The sequence below is a fragment of the Oncorhynchus tshawytscha genome, linkage group LG24, assembly GCF_018296145.1.
Source record: "Oncorhynchus tshawytscha isolate Ot180627B linkage group LG24, Otsh_v2.0, whole genome shotgun sequence".
Classification (NCBI taxonomy): Eukaryota; Metazoa; Chordata; class Actinopteri; order Salmoniformes; family Salmonidae; genus Oncorhynchus; species Oncorhynchus tshawytscha.
In genome coordinates this window covers 15780034-15805255 of record NC_056452.1, presented here as the reverse complement: position 1 = coordinate 15805255, position 25222 = coordinate 15780034, and the positions used below count along the sequence as shown (strand labels likewise).

The 25222-nt window shown below is 43.0% G+C and overlaps 1 protein-coding gene across 3 annotated transcripts in view; it reads left to right on the top strand.

Moving 5' to 3' along the window:
• The window catches only part of tbkbp1 (TBK1 binding protein 1), a 72925-nt gene extending 51371 nt beyond the window's left edge, over window positions 1-21554 (top strand). For 2 of the 3 annotated variants that reach the window (XM_042305389.1, XM_042305390.1), the window contains exons 6-10: window positions 5488-5726; window positions 5859-5920; window positions 13511-13626; window positions 17051-17856; window positions 18407-21554. In XM_042305389.1, coding sequence (XP_042161323.1) covers window positions 5488-5726; window positions 5859-5920; window positions 13511-13626; window positions 17051-17856; window positions 18407-18535 — 1352 coding nt within the window. In that variant the 3' untranslated portion in view covers window positions 18536-21554. The remainder of the gene's footprint in view (window positions 1-5487; window positions 5727-5858; window positions 5921-13510; window positions 13627-17050; window positions 17857-18406) is intronic. The other variant, XM_024386644.2, reaches the window with a different exon arrangement.
• Window positions 21555-25222: the final 3668 nt, after the last annotated feature.

Genomic DNA, 25222 nt, shown 5'->3' with positions numbered 1-25222 from the left:
GAACTTTTGACTGGTACTGTGTCTATATAATCTATCAATAGCAACAATTTTTTAAAACTAAGTCAGCTTGCTTTTCTAACAACATTCTAATCAGGTCTCTACTCAGGCTCAGAAGGATCCTGTGAGGGCGGGACATTTTCTGGCGACAGTAGTCCAAGCAGTGCTTCTGCTGTGAAGCGTCGGCGGCCCAAACACATGTTGGCTTGCAGATACTATTTAATGATGTCCGGCTTCTTGGACTTCTTGTACAGTACAGTTAATAACAGTGGTTATAAATGCTACAAAATCCACCTTCATTACAATAAGTGCATCCAGATCACTTGATTGACGTACAACATTTGCCACTGGTTGCGGTCCGTCCACAGCCATATCTTCTTCAGCGCTGTGGCCTCTTTCCCCTCCAACTCTCTTCACCACCTGTAGGGGATTTGCTGTACAGCCCTGATCATTGACACCTCAACCTCTTTCACCCCCTCAGGACACTCTGGGAAATTCCGAAATATGAGCCCCACCACATTTGCAACGTTTCACATTCACAGACTTCTCAATAACATATTCTTTCCATCTGCAAACACTTGGCACGTGGGCAAACTTTTTACGCTTCTTGCATTGCATCGGGTTTTTCACGAACGCTCTCACGTGGTATCTTATATATCCCATCTTTACATAGGTTGGTAGATACTCTTCATCAAACATCAATAATACAGATCAACTTTGCCCTCTTTTCCCCCATTCTTCATACAGGTCAAGCGGCGTGCATCTATGGCAATTGTCGGATGCATGGTGCTCTTGACAGAAATGTCCTTTCTTGCCTTGCATTGGTATAGTGTGAGTGTTGTCTTGTTATTCTTCAGCACTGTTGTGGAGTTAAACGTCTGTGTAGGTGCCTTATTTTGTGCAGAGGGAGAGAGCTCCCGTCTCACTTTGTTCATTGTGCCGACTAAGCTTGTTTTATTTCCAAGCATCTTGTTCGCCATTGACAGTGAAGTGAAGAAATTGTCCATGGTGACATTTTTCCCTTTGCCAACGTAAGGTCCCTCAAGCCTCATCACCACATTCTCCGACACCTGCTGTCTGATGTGGATCTTTTCCAAAACCGCGTCCGTTCCTCTCTCCTATCTCACCGTTTCATTTGGTGGTGGCGCCGGGCTCCTGCTCAGTGCGCACCGTTCAGGCTTTTTACCACTCAGGGCTTGGAGGTTAAGGTTCGGGCTAAGGCTCAGAACCAGAAGAATAATCATCGGAGACGTCGTGATTCATTTCTTCCTCGCCATCTGAGTCGTTTTCATTCAGATCTCATAGCAGCGCTAACGGAGCATGTGCATCCATTCGTCTTGGTCTTCTTGCCACTGTAAATTACATACACTCTCACTGTGTACTCCAAGTAGACCAGAGTAGACTGATTGGGTGGACTGATATAGGGTACATAACATTTTGAGATTATAATTAGAATATACCAATAAAATAGAATGGCCCACCCTGTTCCTCATTCGCAATAGGTAATTACATAATTAGGCATTGTCCACTTCCCCTTGCTCATTAACTCACCCATTCACCCCCTTTCCACCCATCATAGTTTACTTAATTTATTGTTGTTATATGTGTGAAATTACTTTCGGTATAGTTTAAGTTCAGTTTTGAGGCAATTATCGGAGTGATTATCAACTGGCCACTGCACCTTCCAATGTGTGTAGAATGAGCAGTGGGCCCTACTGTCTGTAGAATGAGCAGAGTGGGCCCTACTGTCTGTAGAATGAGCAGAGTGGGCCCTACTGTCTGTAGAATGAGCAGAGCGGGCCCTACTGTCTGTAGAATGAGCAGAGCGGACCCTACTGTCTATAAAATGAGCAGAGCGGGCCCTACTGTCTGTAAAATGAGCAGAGCGGGCCCTACTGTCTGTAGAATGAGCAGAGCGGGCCCTACTGTCTGTAGAATGAGCAGAGCAGGCCCTACTGTCTGTAGAATGAAGCGGGACTGTCTATAGAATGAGCAGAGCGGGCCCTACTGTCTGTAAAATGAGCAGAGCGGGCCCTACTGTCTGTAGAATGAGCAGAGCGGGCCCTACTGTCGGGAGAATGAGCGGAGCAGGCCCTACTGTCTGTAGAATGAGCAGAGCGGGCCCTACTGTCTGTAGAATGAGCAGAGCGGGCCCTACTGTCGGGAGAATGAGCGGAGCTGGCCCTACTGTCGGGAGAATGAGCGGAGCGGGCCCTACTGTCGGGAGAATGAGCGGAGCAGGCCCTACTGTCGGGAGAATGAGCGGAGCTGGCCCTGCTGTCGGGAGAATGAGCGGAGCAGGCTCTGCTGTCAGGAGAATGAGCGGAGCAAGCCCTACTGTCGGGAGAATGAGCGGAGCAGGCCCTACTGTCGGGAGAATGAGCGGAGCAGGCCCTACTGTCGGGAGAATGAGCGGAGCAGGCCCTACTGTCGGGAGAATGAGCGGAGCAGGCCCTACTGTCTGGAGAATGAGCGGAGCAGGACTGTCGGGAGAATGAGCGGAGCAGGCAATACTGTCGGGAGAATGAGCGGAGCAGGCCCTACTGTCTGTAGAATGAGCAGAGCGGGCCCTACTGTCGGGAGAATGAGCGGAGCGGGCCCTACTGTCAGGAGAATGAGCGGAGCTGGCCCTACTGTCGGGAGAATGAGCGGAGCAGGCCCTGCTGTCGGGAGAATGAGCGGAGCAGGCTCTGCTGTCAGAATGAGCGGAGCAAGCCCTACTGTCGGGAGAATGAGCGGAGCAGGCCCTACTGTCGGGAGAATGAGCGGAGCAGGCCCTACTGTCGGGAGAATGAGCGGAGCAGGCCCTACTGTCGGGAGAATGAGCGGAGCAGGCCCTACTGTCGGGAGAATGAGCGGAGCAGGCCCTACTGTCGGGAGAATGAGCGGAGCAGGCCCTACTGTCGGGAGAATGAGCGGAGCAGGCCCTACTGTCGGGAGAATGAGCGGAGCTGGCCCTACTGTTGGGAGAATGAGCGGAGCAGGCCCTACTGTCTGGAGAATGAGCGGAGCAGGCCCTACTGTCGGGAGAATGAGCGGAGCAGGCCCTACTGTCTGTAGAATGAGCGGAGCGGGCCCTACTGTCTGTAGAATGAGCAGAGCGGGCCCTACTGTCGGGAGAATGAGCGGAGCGGGCCCTACTGTCGGGAGAATGAGCGGAGCTGGCCCTACTGTCGGGAGAATGAGCGGAGCAGGCCCTACTGTCGGGAGAATGAGCGGAGCAGGCCCTGCTGTCGGGAGAATGAGCGGGCAGGCTGTGCTGTCAGGCAAGCCCTACTGTCGGGAGAATGAGCGGAGCAGGCCCTACTGTCGGGAGAATGAGCGGAGCAGGCCCTACTGTCGGGAGAATGAGCGGAGCAGGCCCTACTGTCGGGAGAATGAGCGGAGCAGGCCCTACTGTCTGGAGAATGAGCGGAGCAGGCCCTACTGTTGGGAGAATGAGCGGAGCAGGCCCTACTGTCGGGAGAATGAGCGGAGCAGGCAATACTGTCGGGAGAATGAGCGGAGCAGGCCCCTGTCGGGAGAATGAGCGGAGCAGGCCCTACTGTCGGGAGAATGAGCGGAGCAGGCCCTACTGTCGGGAGAATGAGCGGAGCAGGCCCTACTGTCGGGAGAATAAGCGGAACAGGCCCTACTGTCGGGAGAATGAGGGGTAACGGGAAAACCATTCAAATAATGACATGCCCTCCTTAAACTGGTAACAACTCCAGTTCTGTTTGTGATATTAAGATTCTAACAACGGCAGTGTGTTATATAGACTTATTTAGGAAGAGAACGGAAGGGGGCTTGACTTTAAAAATGACACAGTAATTAAATAAATAAATTACAAGCTAATTAGTTAATGAGCAGTCGAAATGACTGCTTTAGGGATTCTAGTGTTAACTACTCCTGAATTTTTTCCCCCTAAGTTATACACTATTTATGTCCAACGGGAGGCCAGAGATAACACCTTTTACCAGTGCCCTGCTCTGAAAATCAAAGCTGTCCACTGCATGCATCGATCATTTTGCTCTTTAGATATACACGATATCAACACCATATCGCTACTGGTTACTTTGACGGAATCCACTTTTCTCAACGCCTTCTTCACCATCCTCGTGACTTCAAAAAGGCTTCCCAAATGAACATCCTTATCCAAAGAAACGCACTCCAACAAGCAACGATTCATCAGAATCGTTATCCACAAACCACTTTTCCCTTTTTGTTCCATTCTTGGACTTCACTGTTGTCCACTCATCCTTCTCACTAACTGTACTCAATGCGCTCTCAGCTTCAAACAACACTTCTGCTACCGCCATCTCAACCTCTCTCCACTGTCTGCTGGCTAGCTACCTCCTGCTCTCACGAGACTCACATCAACCGAAATTGATTTGGGGAAACAGAACTACTATTGGCCAACTCTCTCCCATCTTGCACTGCTGCTTCCTATATGCTAATTACACAGTACCACCCACTCCAGCTGAGGGAAGCATGCTGGGTAGCAGGTCACTCCTGAAGAGAACAGCTGCTATGGAGTCACAAGGCCTGAACTGTGTCCCCCTAGTAAAAATGATGCAAAATGCGGATGAAATGTGTCATTAATACCTCTCTTATTGCTGAGTCATGCCGAGGTGTATTTATGTGAAGGGTTGTCCTTCAGATGGAAAGCGTTCATGATATGCTTTAGTACCATTACATGTTGAAATGTATTATTCTGTACACTACTGTTCACTACTGCCTCAACCACAGGCTGACCTGTACACATTCAAATAAAAGGGAAAGCCACTTAGTCTAGTACAGGGTTCCCTAACTGGCGAACCGCGGGCTGAATTTGACCCTGAATCTAGTTGATGATCCCAGCCCTAGTAGTTCAGCTGTGACTTGTACACAAACACAAATGTGTGCGTTTGATGTAATTGCGGAAGTTGCGTGCAAGAGAGTGTGGGCAATATACTGTGTTAGAGAGGATTTGTGTGTTTTCTATCAGTGCGAGTTGTGTGTATGTGTTTTTTTCCAGTGTCAGTGTGTCAATGCCTGTGTGTTGTGTGAGGTGGCTGGTGAGATGAGATAGACGACTCCTCTATCACAATAGCTATTGGCTGAGTGACGGCGTCTGTATGAGCTGGGTTCCGAGGCTGTGCCCACGCACGCTCCTCCACCCAGGTGGAAAATGAAGATAGAGGAGCTGGCTTATCTGGCTGGAGGAACAGGTGGAACAATGTGGGCCAAGTGTTACAATGTGGGCCAGGTGTTACAATGTGGGCCAGGTGTACCAATGTTGGCCAGGTGTGACAATGTAGGCCAGGTAAAACAATGTGGGCCAGGTAAAACAATGTGGGCCAGGTGAAACAATGAAGTTATGTGGAGCTGGCTTATCTGGCTGGAAGTCCACATCACTATCCCTTATCCCTTCCCTGGAAAGTATAATGATGAATGGTATAAACCCTGGGATAATTAAGTCCCTCTAGATTGATCATGTGTGTGTGTCGGCGTTGCCTTCCCCCTCCGCAGTGCTGGACTGTCCTGCGCTGACCCTACAGAACTCTCGTAGTCTAGACACTCTGTCAGACCTGAAGCTGCAGCGTCTGGAGGCGGAGCTAGAGGGGGTGCGGCACCAGGCCCAAGGGGCGTGTCAGAGGGAACAGGAAGTGAAGGCCGAGTGTGAGAGACTGCAGGAAGAACTGAAACAGATCCAGAACAACCACATAGAGAGGGTCAGTGAACAACACACACACACACCTAACACACTGGTAAGTCTTACAAACGGGTACATTCTCCCTCTATTTTCTAAAGCATAGTCAGTTCTGTCTAACTCTTGTTCTCACTTGGCTCTTACTTCGAGCACCTGCATGCTAATCTGTTTTCCCGTTCTTCTTCGGCAGGAAATGACTTCGTCGTGTGAGCAGTGTGATGTGGAGTGGATCAAGAAGGTGGGAGATGAGCAGTAAGTGAAGACAACAACCATTTACTGTGTGATACCTCCATAATACCTGCAACCTTTTAGACTGCGAGAGGGAGAGAGAGAGACACGGAGAGAGAGACACGGAGAGAGATGAGAGGGAGAGAATAGTAGTAAACAGTAACGTTTCACTAGGAGCTGTACCTGACCCATATCTGAAGGTCTAGACTCTAGTCTAGAGGGTGTAAAGGTTTGGTCTGACTAAGGTAGCCTTTAAGGAACTCATTAAACCCTAAATGAGCCCTTTTCCAGGCCCGTCTTAAAGTTGAACTCTGCCTAGAATAATGGCCTATCCATCACATATAAATTCTTTGATGTATTACTAGTACAGCATAGCCGCGGGAAGTACACTGAACAAAAATATAAACGCAACATGTAAAGTGTTGGTTCCATGTTTCGTGAGCTGATATAAAAGATCCCAGAAATTTTCCATATGCACAAAAAGCTTATTTTTCTCAAATATTGTGCACAAATTTGCTTACATCTCCGTTAGTGAACATTTCTCCTTTGCCAAGATAATCCATCCACATGACAGATGTGGCATATCAAGAAGCTGATTAACAGCATGATCATTAAGGACGTGCACCTTGTGTTGGGGACAATAAAAGGCCACTCTAAAATGTACAGTTTTGTCACACAACGCAAGGGAGAGTGCAATTGGCATGCTGACTGCAGGAATGTCCACCAGAGTTGTTGCCAGAGAATTGAACGTTAATTTCTCTACTATAAGCCGCCTCCAATGTACAGTACCAGTCAAAAGTTTGGACCTACCTACTCATTCCAGGGTTTTCCTTTATTGTTTCTCTACATTGTAGAATACATTGTAGTCCGTGCATGATAATGTCGCACGGATCTGTACACAATTCTTGGAAGCTGAAAATGTCCCAGTTCGTCAATGGCCTGCATACTCATCAAACATATCACCCATTGAGCATGTTTGGGATGCTCTGGATCGACCTGTACAACAGGTAGTTCCAGTTCCCGCTAATATCCAGCAACGTCGCACAGCCATTGAAGAGGAGTGGGACAACATTCCACAGGCCACAATCAACAGACTGATCAACTCTATGCGAAGGAGATGTGTCGCGCTGCATGAGGCAAATGGTGGTCATGTGAAATCCATAGATTAAGGTCTAATTAATTTATTTCAATTGACTGATTTCCTCATATGAACTGTAACTCAGTAAAATCTTTGAAATTGTTGCATGTCGCATTTATATTTTTGTTCACTATAGTTTATATCGGTCTGCTAATACAGGACTATTAAATGCCCAGTGCACTATTGTGAAAAAATATAAAATATTGTTTTCGGAAAATAACTTATATATATATATTTTTTTTTTATTCCGATTTTTCTGCAGCATCCTCGGCACCCCTCCTTCCCGCAGTTATGCCCATAAGCCTTACACTGGATAATTATGTGAACCTCAGTCTCTTTCAATGTGGGGAACAGACTTGTGATGAGGAGCCTAGTTGTGTGTTGTGTGGTAATATATAATACAACAATAGAGGGCAGTGTGGGCACAAGAGCTTCCTGAAATACAGCAGTTGTCATTTGTTGTTTCTCAGAGGAACCAAAACTCACGCTGTGGACCCCTGTTGAATACCCCTGTCCTAGACACAGTCACGCCACACACAGCTCGCCCACAAGCTAGTGCAAAACCACACTCACGACAAGTTTGAGGGGAGTGAAATGCAAACACTGTTTCGATAAGAAAGTGGAAGTAAAGTGTATGGTAGAATGGCTAAGGTTGAGTGTGCTAGAGGCCTGGGAGGGGAAGCCTACTACTTTTCCAGTCACATCTTGCTTTCCTATCCTTACTCACCAACCTACCTGCTAGCTGTTATTTTCTTTCTGAATGCCAGCTTACTTCTTGTAAGTGCTCTCATTTATTGTAAATGGCTCAGATTCACGTGGAACTGGTCATGTGTGTTGCATGTTCTGGAGAGCAACAGTTTGGCTCTCACAGACACTTATAATTGGCTTCAAATGGTCAGGAAAAATTGAGAGATTATTGAATGCGTTCATTTGATTGTGTAGACTGTTATGGAATGAACTTGACTTGGTTGACATAATTGCTGACAATTGTAATTGCTTTGTTCAGTTCCATAGTATGGAGATCACATTTTCAATGTAAAACAATTCAGAAAGACAACGAGCTGTAAGGAACAACAAATAATATACAGTAGATCATGTGTTATTACAGCCACTGGGCACTGAATCAACATTATTTCCACATCATTTCATCCACAAAAAAATCTAGCGATGATCTTAAATCAACTCGAAAAACTGATTGGTTTTGCAAAAAAGTAGGGCATTTAGTCTTTTTTTCACCCAACTTTTAACCTAAATCCAATGACATGGTGATATTTTTTGTTGATTTCATGTTGAATTCATGTAAATTGGCAACTCAACCGAAAGTAGACATTGAACTGAAGCCTGTGCCCAGTGGGTAGCTTTTGACACTGTGTAGGCTGTGGACACGAGAGTCGAAAGCCAGCACTCATTTAGTGCTTATCTTCATCAGAGACCTAAAGAGAGCTATGGAGCCTCATTACCTCTGCCTTTGTAACTTTATGTACCAGAATTTGTCATCCATTGCTATTAAATATCATTGACCAAATGGAACTTTTACTGAGAAATGATATGGTGTATGTATGTGATGAGTTGTATTTAGGATCTGCGTTTCTTACAGTTGAGTGAGAGCAGACAGGCCGTACTCAATAGCAGAGTAAAATAGATGTTAGAGCACACAGGCCAAGAAGCTGTGTAGCAGTTACAGAAACAGCAAGCCTACAGTCCGTGCTCTCTAATGTGTTTTCAGAGGTCAGATCCAGCTCATATGGCCCACACCACGCACTTAATCTCCCACACACAACCAACATATAGATTGGCTGTCGTGAATTTCTTCCTCGCTATATAACAGTCATCTTTCCTCCTACATAGGCACACTCAAACACACACGCACACACACACACACACACACACACACACACAGAAAAGGCATGCACGAATACACATACACACACACAGAGATGTGTGTGTTTCTGTTCCATCTATTTGAAATATACTTTTGATTTACTGCTGAGTATTTTGTATTACACTGTGATGAACTACACTCCAATATATTTTGTAACAAGAGACTTTCGAGGGTTGTATTTTGTACTTTCAAAATACTAAATACTTTTCAATGCCATTTAAAAAAAAATTGCGATTCACCATTTTGTGGCCCTCGTTCACCCTGCATTGGTATCAGAAGTCTGATGGCACTATGGTGTGATAAGAGTGTCTACTAACGGAACTAAATATAAATGTACATTTAAAAATGAACAATTGCATATCATGCTGAATATGAATCTAATGAGCTCTACCCCGAAACAAGTCCAATAATAAACCCAGTGTGCTTTGCAGTTCATTTTGGTATGTTAATTTAATACATATACAGTACTTTTACATTTTGGTCATTTAGCAGACACTCTTATCCAGAGTGACTTACAGTCGGTGCATTCTAAGTCAGATAAACAACAACATATCACAGTAATAGCAAATACAATGTGTCTATAACTGTTACTGAGAATGTTGTTGCTGTTTGGGCTGGCTTCTTGCAAATGTATTTCTGTATTTTAAAATACAATATACATGTATTTTAATTAAATACATTTCGAAATACAAGCATTTTGTAGTTTATTTTGATATATTGAGCTTGGTATTGGTATTTTGTAATTGTATTTTGTAATTATTGCCAATCCCTGCACACAACACAGACTCAAACACTTCCAAAAAGCTTTTCCAAAACGAAGGGGGATGCAGCGCATTGAAGTCTTGGCAGTGTTTATGAACCAACAGAGGTGTTCACACATAAGATATTGCACAAGGTGCTGTGAGTGAGATGTGTTGCTTTCCAAGCCATCTTTTCAAAGATTGTCAAAAGGCACAGGCGACGTAGAGACTTGTGTGAGCCGAAGTGTGAAAAGGAAGAGTTGCATATGTCAAAACAGTCAATAAATACAGTTCTGTGTGAATAAATGTCGAGAGACGGGAAACTGTCACTCAGACATTCTTCTTGGACTGTAAAACAAAGTAAGGGGATTTCAACTCAAAGCGAATACAGCTACTTCCATATACATGAAAGAGTTGGATAGAGGACTGTTTTTTTCCCAATGTCATCAGTGATTTCCACAGTTCCTGTAAGTTATGGATGATCTATTGTATTTTCAGATAGTTGTGAAGGTGTTGGTGGAGAGTTATAATGAAGGGGCTTTAATAGCCCACTCTGTCTGGGTCATGCATAAATGTAGGGGTAGGCCTGTCTGAACAACTGATTCTATTGACTAACTGGTGGAACTTATGAATGCAATGTCTCTGTGGCCAAAATGACAGAATTTTGTGGAATGCTACCTTTTCATAAATCTTTAAATAGAAATGAAATGAATTGATTCTTAGGTTAACATTGAGATGTTCCATAGCTGTGATTCATTTGTGGTGGCAACATCATTCTCCTGAAAAATAAACGGTGAAGACCGATTTATGTATGTAGGAGAACTATCGAGGGAAATGGAAAAGATTCACAATAATGACAAGTGATGACTGTAATTTCCATTATCTGATGGTTTACTGTTTGGTGATGTTAACTGGTTAAAATACCTCCATGTGATATGTTTTCTATTGGTACTGCATGTGCTTCCCTCTCGCTTCTATGCACAGTGGGTTGTGAGAGTACTCATCATTTGAGACTTCTCATGGCCATATAGAATTATTATAATTGCTCAATTTCTGGTCTGCAGGTGAAGTATATGGGAAGTCTGTGTTTGTCTGACACCATATTTCTCTTATCTTCCACCATCACTATGTAGAGGAAGTGGAGTCAGATTCAAGTAAAACACAGAAGGTTTTATTGAAATGAGTTTGAGAGATAAGCTTTATCAGATCTGTTTGGGTACACATTGGCACCTATCTTCCTCCCACCTCCCCATTTTAAAATGTTGTATGAAGTTTGTGGCGATATACCTGGTAGAAATTATAATACAGTACGTGTATCATATAGTATAGTTCGTGATCTTTGTCGTTTGGCTAAATACAGTGATTGTTTGTCTACGGGATAAAGATCAAAGATATAGGTGTAGTGCATTAGTGGAGACTAACAATGTTCTCAGAGAAGGCCTGCCGGTTTTGACTAGCAAAAGTTACTTTTCGTAAAAGGTTAGGAGAACTTGTGCAGCAGGATAATTAAGATTAAGATTAAGATACTTAGGTTATGGTTAGGAAAAGGGTTAGCTAAAATGCTAAAATTGTCCCTGACGCGACTCGAACATACACTATATACACAAAAGTATGTGGACACTGACCTCAACCCCACTGAACACATTTGGGATGAATTGGAACGCTGACTGCGAGCCACGCCTATCGCCCAACATCAGTACCCGACCTTACTAATGCTCTTTTGGCTGAATGGAAGCAAGTCCCCGCAGCAAAGTTCCAACTAGATGTTGGCATTCCATTTCATCCCAAAGGTGTTCGATGGGGCGGAGGTCAGGGCTTTGTACATGCCAGTCAAGTTCTTCCACACCGATCTCGACAAACCATTTCTGTATGTACCTCGCTTTGTGCACGGGGACATTGTCATGCTGAAACAGGAAAGGCCCTTCCCCAAACTTTTGACACAAAGTTGGAAGCACAGAATCGTCTAGCATGTCATTGTGTACTGGAACTAAGGGGCCTGAACCATGAAAAACAGCCCCAGACCATTATTCCTCCTCCACCCAAACTTTACAGTTGGCACTATGCATTGGAGCAGGTTGCGTTCCCCTGGCATGCGCCAAACCCAGATTTGTCCGTCGGACTGCCAGATGGTGAACCATGATTCCACACTCCGGTGAACACGTTTCCACTGCTCCAGAGTCCAATGGCAGCGAGCTTTACACCACTCCAGCCAATGCTTGGCATTGCACATGATGATCTTAGGCTTGTATATGCGGCTGTTCGGCCATGGAAACCCATTTCATGAAGCTCCCTAAAACAGTTATTGTGCTGAAGTTGCTTCCAGAGGCAGTTTGGAACTCTGTAGTGAGTGTTGCAACCGAGGAAAGACGATTTGTACATGCTACGCACTTCAGCACAAGGCAGTCCAGTTCTGTGAGCTTGTGTGGCCTACCACTTCATGGCTGAACTGTTGTTGCTCCTAGATTTTCCACTTAACAGTGTTGACAGGGGCAGCTCAAGCAGGGAAGAAACTTGACCAACTGACTTGTTGAAAAAGTGGCATCCTATGACGGTACCATGTTGAAAGTCACTGAGCTCTTCAGTAAGGCCATTCTACTGCCAATGTTTGTCTATGGAGATTGCATGACTGTGTAGGTGCAACAGGTGTAGCTGAAATAGCCGAATCCACTAACATCTAGTCCAAAGCCTTCCCAGAAGAGTGGAGGCTGTTATACCAGCAAAGGGGGGACCACCTCCAAATGAATGCCAATGATTTTGGAATGAGATGTTCAACAAGCAGGTGTCCACGTGTCTAGCTACAACCAGGACCTGAGAAAAGACTGCGTTTCCACTCATGCGATTCTGCTGAAGAGATAAAAGATGCACTCTCTATTTTTTCAATGCAGTCTGATTTAACACACCGCTTCATTTTATCGTCTGTAAAATAAAATCATATTAAAACATTGCTGAGGTAGGTAAAGTAAAAGGTTAAATAAATCACACAGCAAATACCAAAAGGCTGCGTTTACACAGCAGACCAATTCTCATCTTTTTTCACTAATTGGACTTCTGACCAATTACATCAGCTCCAGAAAAAGATCTGATGTGAAAATATCTGATATGATTGGTCAAAAGACCAATTAGTGGAAAAAATATCAGAATTGATCTGATCATTGTGTCAGACTCTTTTTTGTCTTTTTTAAAGCTTCACATTTTCCATAACTAGCACCTCACGCAATGGGATGTGTGTCCCTTTTCTGTCATATCACCATATTATCTACCACCATCGTCAATGTTCAAGTAAATCACAAGAGTCTTATGTGAAATCGTTTTTTGAGCTCAGATAAGCTATGTTTTATCAGATCATAGGCTGGATAGCGCATACACACTGCTGCCATCTACCACAACCACCGCCTTTTCGCTCTTTTTATGTTTTCAAATACCACCCGTGTTGCCTTGTAACAGAGTTGTTTGAAATAGCTGCCTCGTTACCATGGAAAATGCCCGGGTGTCATGTTGAGACAGCTGGCTGTCTGCTTTACGTCTGACTACTTCACAATGGTGTGATTCATGTGTGATTAATATGATTGGTATTCAAAGAAATACTCTATATTATGCAATGATATCAACAATGTAATTGGTATGCAGTCAATCTGGAGATGAGAAAGGAATGCATCTAGGAACTGCTTAGATCGACGAATGATAGATGTCAAGTGTAAATAACCATGGACATTTTGAAAATTAGAATGCATTTAGTCAGGTAACCTCAGTCTGCACACACATTTGAAAGCAATATTAGTAGAATGATTTCAAAGGGGGATTTTGATTGTTTGGTTGGTTGATTGGTTGATCAACTCGGTTCTTTCCCCCTGCAGGGTGAATTTGGCACTAGCCTACACAGAGCTAACTGAGGAGTTGGGACGTCTGCAGAAACTGAGCTCCAAACAGAAAGAGATCCTGAAGAAGACCTCCCAGGAGCATCATAGCCCAGGTTAGTAACATCGCTAGAGAGTGATATATGGCCCACATTTAACAGGCTAGCCCAGGTTAGCAACATACCTTCAGAAGTTTACATCTTAATTCAAGGTATTTTTAAAAATCGTTTAAAAAACGTCTTAAAAACATATTTAAAAATATCCTTTAAACCTGACCATGACGTCGCAAAATACTCTACAATAACGTTGTTGCAACCAGTTTTGTCCGCTGGGAACATTTACAACTTTCAAACTGCAGCGCCTTTTGTCTTCCTCTGTCATATCAACAGCTACCTCTTTACCACAAACCCCAACCCAAAAAGGTGTTTCAATGCATGCTTTTTTTTTTTTTTTTGCAGACACTGGCAAGGGTAATGAACAAGCTACATCTTGAAAGCAGCATTGTCATACTTGCTTCATTGGCCCATTTGCGTAGATATTCTTTATTTGTTGCTGTCACAGTACCCAACCTGACACACAACACACACATCACAGGATGGGAGAAGCACAGGGACTACTGCAGAGCAACACCCCTTGAGCAATTACAGATAAAGAGCTTTGCTCAAGGGCACAACGGAGGTAGGGAGGATATGGGACATACAGTATACTACGGTTTACAGCTCACTCCCTCAGCTCCGGAAATTTAGCCGGAAAAGAGAGGAATGAACTAGACTGTCAAGGAACTGGAATGTACACTACATGACCAGAAGTATGTGGACACCTGCTCATCGAACATCTCATTCTAAAACCATGGGCATTAATATGTAGTTGGTCCCCCCTTTGCTGCTATAACAGCCTCTACTCTTCTGGGAAGGCTTTCCACTAGATGTTGGAACATTGCTGCGGGGACTTGCTTCCATTCAGTCACAAGAGCATTAGTGAGGTCGGGCACTGATGTTTGGTGATTAGGCTTGCAGTCGACGTTTCATTTCATCCCAAAGGTGTTCGATGGGTCTGAGGTCAGGGCTTTGTTCATGCCAGTCAAGTTCTTCCACACCGATCTCGACAAACCATTTCTGTATGGACCTCGCTTTGTGCACGGGGACATTGTCATGCTGAAACAGGAAAGGGCCTTCCCCAAACTGTTGACACAAAGTTCGAAGCACAGAATCATCTAGAATGTCATTGTATACTGGAACTAAGTGGCGTAGCCCAAACTATGAAAAACAGCCCCAGACCATTATTCCTCCTCCACCCAAACTTTACAGTTGGTACTACGTATTGGAGCAGGTTGCGTTCCCCTGGCATTCCACTTCACAATAGCAGTGTTGGCTGGGGAAGTTCAAGCAGGGAAGAAATTTGACGAACTGACTTGTTGAAAAAGTGGCATCCTATGACAGTGTCATGTTGAAAGTCACTGAGCTCTTCAATAAGGCCATTCTTTTGCCAATGTTTGTATATGGAGTTTGCATGGCTGTGTGCTCAAGTTTACACACCTGTCAGCAACAGGTGTAGCTGAAATAGCCTAATCTACTAATTTTAAGGGGTGTCCACATACTTTTGTACGGAAAAATGGAAAAATGAAAAAAGGGGTCTGAATACTATCTGAATGCATTGTATAGTGTAAAGTAAGTAGGCCTACAGCAGTTTTTTTACTCTCCTGGGGTTGCAGAGCTACATATACAGTACAGATGTAGGATCTTAATTTGAGCTAGTTTGCTCCAGCAGGAAAGTAGTCCTGCAGCAACAGGAAATGTGAATTATTACATGAATTATAATTAATTAAAACATTTTGTAGTGGTTGAAACATGTTTTGTTAGGGCAAATGAAGTCTGGCATTTTGAAGTAGAAATTACAAACTCTTAGAAGCCTTTTTAAACCTTGAATACACTACAAGTTTGCATTTCCTGCTATGCAGGACAATTCTTAGCAACAAAAGAATGATCAAATGAAGATCCTACATCTGTATTTGTGCTGAAATACTTACATTCTCTCCTCAAGTCTCTGTTTTCTCAAGTCTCTGTTTTCTCTCTATTTCAAGACTCTGTGGAGAGTTCAAGAACACCATTTACCCTTTTTTCACTCAACCGCAGAACCAAATATGTTTCCCCTTTGAGATGCTTCTGATTCATCGATGCATCCATCTTTTATTTGTTGCTAAATTGCTGATAGCTGTCACAAGATTACAGGAAGCATCTCATACTGTACTGTAAAATGTGTCAACATTCAATTAGATCTGTGTCTCTTAGGTGAGGGGAAAATAATGTATTCAGAATTATTATTATTTTTGGCCTATCTTGTCGAGTGCGCTGCTTGTGGAGAATTGATTTATGCTTTGTGATCAGACAAACATATTTGCATTGCAAATCCAGAGCAACACAGAGTGTCTGACGCACTGTAGAAAGAACTAGAGAAATGTTATTCAGGAAAATAGCATAATGTGATATGGTAGATATGAAAGATTATACACTTTTTCTTCATTATCAAAAATATATTTGATTCTGTGTTATTGCTAGAGACATTACCAGACAAAAACTCCTCCTGGCCCTAGCTACTTCTCATACAGATCACTCTGTTGTCACAGGGAATTTTCCTGCACAACAGAAAATACTCATTGTAGTGTATTTGAGGTTTAAAAAGGCTTCTAAAGTTTGTAATTTCCACTTAAAAATTTCAGACTTGATTTGTCCATTATTTATAATCCACATTTCCTGCAGGATTACTTTCCTGCTGTATGAAATGGAAATGTGTTTTTAAGGATTAGGGTTAGGGTTAAGTGACTTGCTCAATTAGGGTTAAATGCTTTGCTCAAGGGAAGATTGACAGATTCGAACTAGCAACCTTGCGTTTACTGGCCCAACGCTATAACCGCTAGGCTACCTGCCAACCACCTGTATGTACAGTGCATTCGGAAAGTATTCAGACCCCTTCCCTTTTTCCACATTTTGTTACATTACAGCCTTATTTTAAAATGTGTTAAATATTATTTTTTTCTCAATCTACACACAACACCCCATAATGACAAAGCAAAAACAGTTTTTATTTTATTTTATTTTAGCTAAGTTATTAAAAATAGAAAACAGAAATACCTTATTTACATAACTATACAGACTATTTGCTATGAGACTCAAAATTGAGCTCAGGTGCATCCTGTTTCCATTGAACATCCCTGAGATGTTTCCACAACTTCATTGGACTCTAACTGTGGTAAATTCAGTTGATTGGACATCATTTGGAAAGGCACATACCTGTCCCACAGTTGTCAGAGCAAAAACCAAGCCAGGTCGAATACATAAAAAAAAATCAATTTTAGAATAAGGCTGTATTGTAATAAAGTGGGAAAAGTCAAGGGGTCTGAATATTTTCCGAATGTACTGTACTTATGAGTAACAAGTAACAACAGGCTTTAGTCCAATTTTGGCAAGATGTAATAACTTTTGTCTTCGAGAGACAGTCTTGTGTGCTGCTCTCTGACTCCCCCTGTCTCTTCTGTTTCCTCAGTCCAACGCCAATCCCACCCCCCATCTCCCATTCATCACCAACGCCACTCCCCTGTGCCCCAGCGCCACTCCCCTATCCCGCCCCAGCACCACTCCCCTATCCCCCAGCGTCGCTCCCCAGTTCTCCAGCCACAGCGCCTCTCCCCGGACATGCACCGACGCTCGCCCCTGCTGGAAATCAATGATGGGCCCGCCTCCTACTCCTGCCGGCCAGCCAGCCACCACCTGAGGGCTAGCTTCCAGGGCCGTCGCAGCTACTCCGAGGTCGCTGACCCTTCGGCCTACCAGCGCCCGCTGCGCCTCAGCCTGGACCCCGTGTCCACCCTGCCCAAGCCCCGGCCCTACAGGGACTCCAGCTACTCCAAGCAGCATCAGCAGCACCAGCATGGAGGCTCCCAGCATGGGGGGTCCCCCCACAGAGGAGGCCAGCTCCGAGGTTCCCAGTCTGGGCTGCAGAGGGCCGGCAGCGAGGTGGGCCTCCACGAAAGTTCCCGCCACGCTCGAGAGCTGCCCTTCCCCCTGTCCGAGGTCTCTCCCAGGTCTCACCTACACTTTGAGCCCCCGCCACCCCCCACACCCGCCCCCCAGCTGCCGCAGTCCTCTGAAGACGAGGAGGAGTGGACCTGCCCGCACCCCATCAGCCCCCCACGGACGCTGGGCGTGCCCAACAATGTGTCGCCTCATGGGGTCATGAGGGGGCCGGCGTCCTGCTCACCCTTCCCCATCCCCTCCAGACCCAACACCCTGACCTGCCACCCGTCAAGTTACCTGCACACAGAGCACGCCCAGTCCTGGCCCTCCATCAATGTGAGTCACACGCACACTCTATCCCAAATATGCTGGAGAATGTCATTATTCTATCACAACAAATCTCTAAAATTGTAAAATGGGTCAAGATTAGCTTGTTATCCCCCTCAATCAAAATATGTCTTTGAAAGAGAACTGCCCTTGACTTGTTAATGCCTTCCTGCACTGTGCTATTTAATGGGAAATGCTCTGTGTCACATGACATTTGTTCCAATGCACCTTTACATATGAGCTTATTTTCTTCATGAAATTACCTAAATGGTCCAAATATTATAATTGATAGTTGCCATAGACCAGGGCTGCCCAACCCTCTTCCTGGAGATCTACCATACTGTAGGTTTTCAGTCCAACCCTAATTTAGCATATCTCATGCAGCTAATAAGTAGAATCAGGTGTGTTAAATTAGGGTTGGACTGAAAACCCACAGGACGGTAGATCTCGAGGATAATGGCTGAGCCAGCCCTGCCATAGACCCACACTGCTTGTTGACCTGAATGGTGTGTGTGTGTGTGTGTGTGTGTGTGTGTGTGTGCGCGCGCTTTGGATACAGCTGTGGATGGAGACAGAAGAGAGTGACATGAGGAGCTGTCCTCTGTGCCAGCTCATCTTCCCCATTGGTTACCCTGATGACGCCCTCATCAAGCACATCGACTCGCACCTTGAGAACAGCAAGATCTGATCGCCATGGCAGCACTGCACCCTCTTTTTAGTTGCTACTGTTTTTTACTTATTGTGGAGTTATTTTAGGTTTTATTGCGTTTTTAAGCTGGCTAGCTTTTGTTTGACAATACTTGAGGGCTTTTTGTGGGATTATTAGCATGTTTGGAAAAATAGGTGGTTTAAGAAATGACATGGATGGCGTTGAGGTTCATGACAGACAATTTCCTTGACAGATGCAAGATCAGGGACATTCCAGGCAACTTGCAGTCCATTTCTTTTTATATCTCACACTTTACCAGTACTACTTGCTGTAAAGTGTCCTGCTTTACTTTCCTCTCTACCTATGTACAGCAATACAGACCAACACAATGAATTCCTGGAATTATTTGGGTGACTCTAATGGATAGATCCAGTCTGTTTTTTATTCAGGGCTTTGCGATGTGCAGTCAGAGGTCAGAGTTATGTTATGGAGAGAGTATGGCTGTGTTAATTGTATGTAGAAATGAATTTGTCCTGCAGGGCGGGCATGTAGTTGGCGTGACGACCTCGTTGTAGTGGAATGGAAGGAAGGCATAGGCAGTTTATCTTTAGGCTTGTGGCCTGATCAAAACTCTATATGAATCTTAGCACCTTAAATTAACCTAAATGAGCCTATATTAAAGCATAATTCCCCCCCACCTAAAATGTCCAGTTAATGTATAGTTTGATATATCTGTTCATTAACAAGTCAAAAGAATCTTAAGATATATTTTATATTTTCTTCTCCAAATGATAATATGTCACACAAGTATCATGTTGGTGACATTTCACCCTCGCAGGCTTACACACAGCTGTATGTGGAAAGTAGGAAAGGAGGACTCCTTATAGGGAAAAGAGTGCATGGAAAATATTTGTATATGATAACAGTGATTCAACTGGGAGTCTCTTTAGTCTTCCTGAAGAAACGACCTGAAAACACTTATAGTGGAACACTATTTATCACTTTTGTCCAAAAGAAAACATTTCTCAATCCTTACAGTCCAACACTGGCACACTTAGTATTTTGTATCTTATACATAGATATCTTAAATATAACCTCCAAAATTCAGAGTGAGTGTTTGGGGTAATATTATGGAATCACTTTTTTTTTAAATGAGTCGAATATGTTGTACATAATTGTTATCTGATGTTTTGGTGAGACACAGTGGCTGCGTTTACACATGTCAAAACACACCAATCATAGTGTAACAGATTCGAATTCGGCTGCATGTGTAAATACAGCCAATGTCAATGTGTCAATGTGTATCCATCAATGCATTTAGGTGGTTGTCAATTTTGGACAAAATTATACTCAGAATTCACCATCATGTCAAGTTGAACAATGAAATAACACAAGGGCCATACATTGATTTGAGCAAATCAGTGGCCTTTTAGAAACCACAAATATTCTATACTGTTATGTATATTCATATATCACTCTGTGTAAAACTTTTAAAGCTGTGTACAGACAGGTATTGTAAGCCTAATGCAAGTTCTTCTGTGGTCCATAACTTTAATCAGGACATCTGCTATTAATAATCTCTATTATCCTGGCTACCAATTTAAAATATACACAGAAAAATCACATTCTGCTATTAATCTATTTTATGACCTACTGGTTTGAAGTACCGTTCTTGCTAGCTTATCTTCAATCAATTTAACAACCTACATAACTAATACAGAATGCTGTTGATAAGCATTTGATATATTCTTGGCCCAATTTGTTATGTACCAAAGAAGAAATGTAGCACACCATAGTTTGGTTACTATAAGAGCTATATATAGCTCTTATAGTAACCAAACGATGGTGTATATATATAGTTAACTAAATATTCTATAGTAGGCCTACAAACGGGTGGAAAATTAACAAACTCACCTATGTCAAATCCTATGGTCATATGTAAAAAAAAATATGCAGACACACCTTTACATCTCAAAATTATTTCACTTTGGGAACTCTGTTCCCACGCATTCCTGACCCTCGGTAGTACATCTACATTCTCTTTTGAAGCTAACAATGATCTATATGATTGTGGAGTTAGAATAATGGTATCAATTGCTAGCCAGCCCACACAAAGACAACTTTGTCTGTCATTGGCTGTGTACAGAATGCCATGTTGGATTGTACCTTTTGATTACTTTGAATGAAGTACCCTTTCATAACCAAAGAAACCTAGATTAGATTTATGTACAAGATATACACTTATCTCTCTTGATGATGACCAAGTATCAATTAAGCATATCATGTTCACACAGATATGAATGGAGAGATAATACACAGATATGAATGGAGAGATAATACACGGATATGAATGGAGAGATAATACACGGATATGAATGGAGAGATAATACACGGATATGAATGGAGAGATAATACACGGATATGAATGGAGAGATAATACACGGATATGAATGGAGAGATAATACACGGATATGAATGGAGAGAAGACTAAAATGTCAGTGTAAATAGGAATGGAGAGACGATACCGTTTTAAGGAAAGCGTTCATGACCAAAATATGTTGACCAGCAGCTGTAGTACATAGCAAACACGCCTATCAGTTCACAATGTTAAGCAGTCAAATGTATATACAATACACACACGCACAGTCTGACACTCAAACCGCTATCCACAAAGAGGTAAGTTAAGTAAAGATTTCCTCTCCGGCTTTTTTGTTGTTGCTGCAAATCCTCCGTCAAGTTTCAAATCAGATCAAACACTGACATTGACAAAGTCTATAAACCTTCCTTCTAGCTCTGTGACTTATCTGATGATAACAGTAAACCCTCGCGTGGAAAAGCCTCGACGGCTGACTGATAAGAGCTCGACAGATCTTTCTCACAAGCTGAAGGGCCACTACTGAGGAAGAAGAATCACTATGGAGGTGTTTTGTGCACCGCTGGATTTCAAGGACTTTCAACAACTTGTATTTCAAAATTAAAAAATAGTTGCGTAAGGAGTTGTGACTTTTTCTTTCTGTATCTACATTTCCTGAAAAATAAACTGGAACTTGCACTGAAAGGACTCTCGGAATTGGTTGGTTTCACTTATGTAGAGATACGCAATAAATACTATTTAGTAGTCAAGATAGCATTTATTGTGTACCTATACATCATTCTTGTGTATCTCTAATATTTAGAGATAAACAGTTGTCCAGGCCAATCTTTATTAAACTGCTGTGCTGTCTAATTTCCATCCTATCTATCTCTCCCAGAGCCACTCCAGACTGCAGAGCGGAGTCTAAGCACAAGGGGGAAGCAGACAGTTGGAATCACATTGGGAATCACAGTCCATCCTCTTTACTGTCTATTTTATAAATTACAGATAGGCATGAACCCAATCTCTCGCTCTCTCACATACAGTTTGTATCGCTATCCTTGCTGGGACCAAAGAATTGATTACCATCCAAAATCTTATTTTCCCTAACCCCTAACCCTTATTCTAAACAGCACCCTAACCTTAACCCTAAAACTATACCTAACCCTAACTCCTAAACCTAACCTAAATGTCCCCTATTGTCAGAATTACCCTCGTTTTACTATCCTTGTGAGGACTTCTGGTACCCACAAGGATAGTTAAACAAACAAAAAAACGCACACACACAGGGTGTGTGATGACATGTGTGTTCTGTGTTGCACTGTGAATGCTGCTGTCAGTGCAGCACAAGCAGTGGCTCATCAGCAGCTGTAAGTCATTTGTTCCAGCCCCAGTGCTGACTACACACTGTGAGAGAGAGAGAGCTGCGCTACTTGTGACAGCATTTTCCTCACCACATCGAAAACATGTGCTGCCATTATGCCACACTATTTGAGAAGTAATCAACTTTGAGTAGAGCTCTTCTGTCGTATCAAGCTAAATAATTCAGATGATTCCACTATGGTTAAAGATGCACTATGCAGAAATCGCTCCGCCATTTCCTGGTTGCTAAAATTGTAATAGTTTCAGTTTATGTGACAAAACAAGCAAGTATAGAGTAGACTATCATTGTACAATCTAAACTGCTGTGAAATATATTTTCCATAACCAAAAATATTGTATTCTCAGCTGTTTGCAGCTGGTGTACAAAACCAAAAGTAAAAGATGCAAAAACAAAACGTAAGAATGGGAAGCATAGCAATAGAGCACATACAAAAGATCTACCTCTTATTAGACTTGCTTTCATTGAGAATGACAGAGCTATAACACACATTTCTATGTGAATTTAGTCGGGTCACCCAAAAAGTTACATATTGCGGCTTTATTAAAGTGAGGTTGTTTAATAACTAGTTTGCATTGATAGTGCAATACATTTATAGTGGGTTTAGGGGCCAGTATATTTGACGGAAAAACCTTTGCAGGACCACATAGGCATACACTCCACCACAGCATACACTACCGAATATATAGAAAAGACAAATGTCGCAGCTCTTGTTCTGTTTCTTGCCTCCTCTGTAAAACAGAATAGGCTAAACTCCAGTTATCACCTATTACAAATCAGACAATAGCAAATTCACATTTTTGTTGAGACCTCAAACATGAGCAAATACACTTATGTTTATCCTCTGGTATAGTATGTATTTCTGACGAAAACCCCCTCTCTACCCCCACACCATACCTCCGTTTCCTAACTTCAGCTCTCAACCTCGAGTCATACCTCAAGAACTCGAACACTCAAAGCACCCACCCATCCGGTCCTTCCTAACCACAAACCTCTAGCAGAGCTGAGCACAGGAGGTGGACTGAAGATCTACAGTAACAAGAAAACACGTCTATTTACCCATTCAAATAGTGATACATGCCAGACACTCACTCTCTAATGGAAAAACAACTCTTTAACACGTGTGTATATATATATATATATATATATATATATATTTATATATTTATATATATATATATTCTGCATATCCTGTACTTTTTTCAGCCATCAAAAGAACATTTCACAAGTATTCCCAGATTTGTACACAATTCTGAGAAGGCTTTCATGTATTCACCATATGAGCCCTTCTGGTTTTGTGTTTGAAGCTTTGCTGCCTTGTAAGCAGGGCCTAATATGTATATGTTTAGTATATATAATATATATAATTAGTAATGATGGAGGCCTGGAGGCGTGTTGGGTCATTGTCCTGTTGACATTCTTCAAAGTAGCGAAAAGTACATTTCTTAATGCGTTTGAGGGAATCAGTTGTGTTGTGACAAGGTAGGGGTGGTGTACAGAAGATAGCCCTATTTGGTAAAATACCAAGTCCGTATATTGACAAGAACATCTCAAATAAGCAAAGACAAACGACAGACCATATCATTACTTTAAGACATGAAGGTCAGTCAATACGGACAATTTAAATAACTTTGAGAGTTTCTTCAAGTACAGTCGCAAAAACCATCAAGCGCTATGATGAAACTGGCTCTCATGAGGACTGTCACAGGAAAGGAAGACCCAGAATTACCTTTGCTGCAGAGGATAAGTTCATTAGAGTTACCAGCTTCAGAAATTGCAGACCAAATAAATGCTTCACACAGTTCAAGTAACACACACATCTCAACATCAACTGTTCAGAGGAGACTGAATCGGGCCTTCATTGTCAAATTTCTGCAAAGAAACCACTACTAAAGGACACCAATAATAAGAAGAGACTTGCTTGGACCAAGAAACACGAGCAATGGACATTAGACCGGTGGAAATCTGTTCTTTGGTCTGATGAGTCCAAATCTGAGATGTTTGGTTCCAACCACTGTGTCTTTGTGAGACGCAGAGTAGGTGAACGGATGATCTCCATGTGTGGTTCCCACCGTGAAGGATGGAGGAGGAGGTGTGATGGTGTGGGGGTGCTTTGCTGGTGACACTGTCAGTAATTTATTTAGAATTCAAGGAACACTTAACCAGCACGGCTACCACAGCATTCTGCAGCGATACGTCGTTCCATCTGGTTTGCGCTTAGTGGGACTATCATTTGTTTTTCAACAGGACGCTGACCCAACACACCTCCAGGCTGTGTAAGGGCTATTTGACCAAAAATAAGAGTGATGAAGTGCTGCATCAGATGACCTGGCCTCCACAATCACCCAACCTCAACCCAATTGAGATGGTTTGGGATGACTTTGACTGCAGAGTGAAGGAAAAGCAGCCAACAAGTGCACAGCATATGTGGGAACTCCTTCAAGACTGTTGGAAAAGTAATCCAGGTGAAGCAGGTTGAGAGAATGCCAAGAGTGTGCAAAGCTGTCATCAAGGCAAAGGGTGGCTACTTTGAACAATCTCAAACATAAAATATACCGTGATTTGTTTAACACTTTTTTTGGTTACTACATGATTCCATATGTGTCATTTCATAGTTTTGATGTCTTCACTATTATTCTACAATGTAGAAAATAGTAAAAATAAAGAAAAACCCTTGAATGAGTAGGTGTGTCCAAACTTTTGACTGGTACTGTATATATTGGACTACAATAGGCTCCTAAACACACTTTCCAGTGGCAGACTAATTCACCCAATGATGATAATGGTGGCAATAGCCTATCTCAAGTAAGATACTTTGAAAAACAGTACTGCTGTTTACTCAAAACTGGGAGTTATATTATATTTAGGCAAACTGACAGCTGCAACCAACCCCAGTAATATAATCCATAGATGGCAGTTACCATTCAAGTCAGGACTGGCAGCCATTGCTAGAGTACCCATGAGTTTAACAGTCAAATTTCCAGGGTAAGAG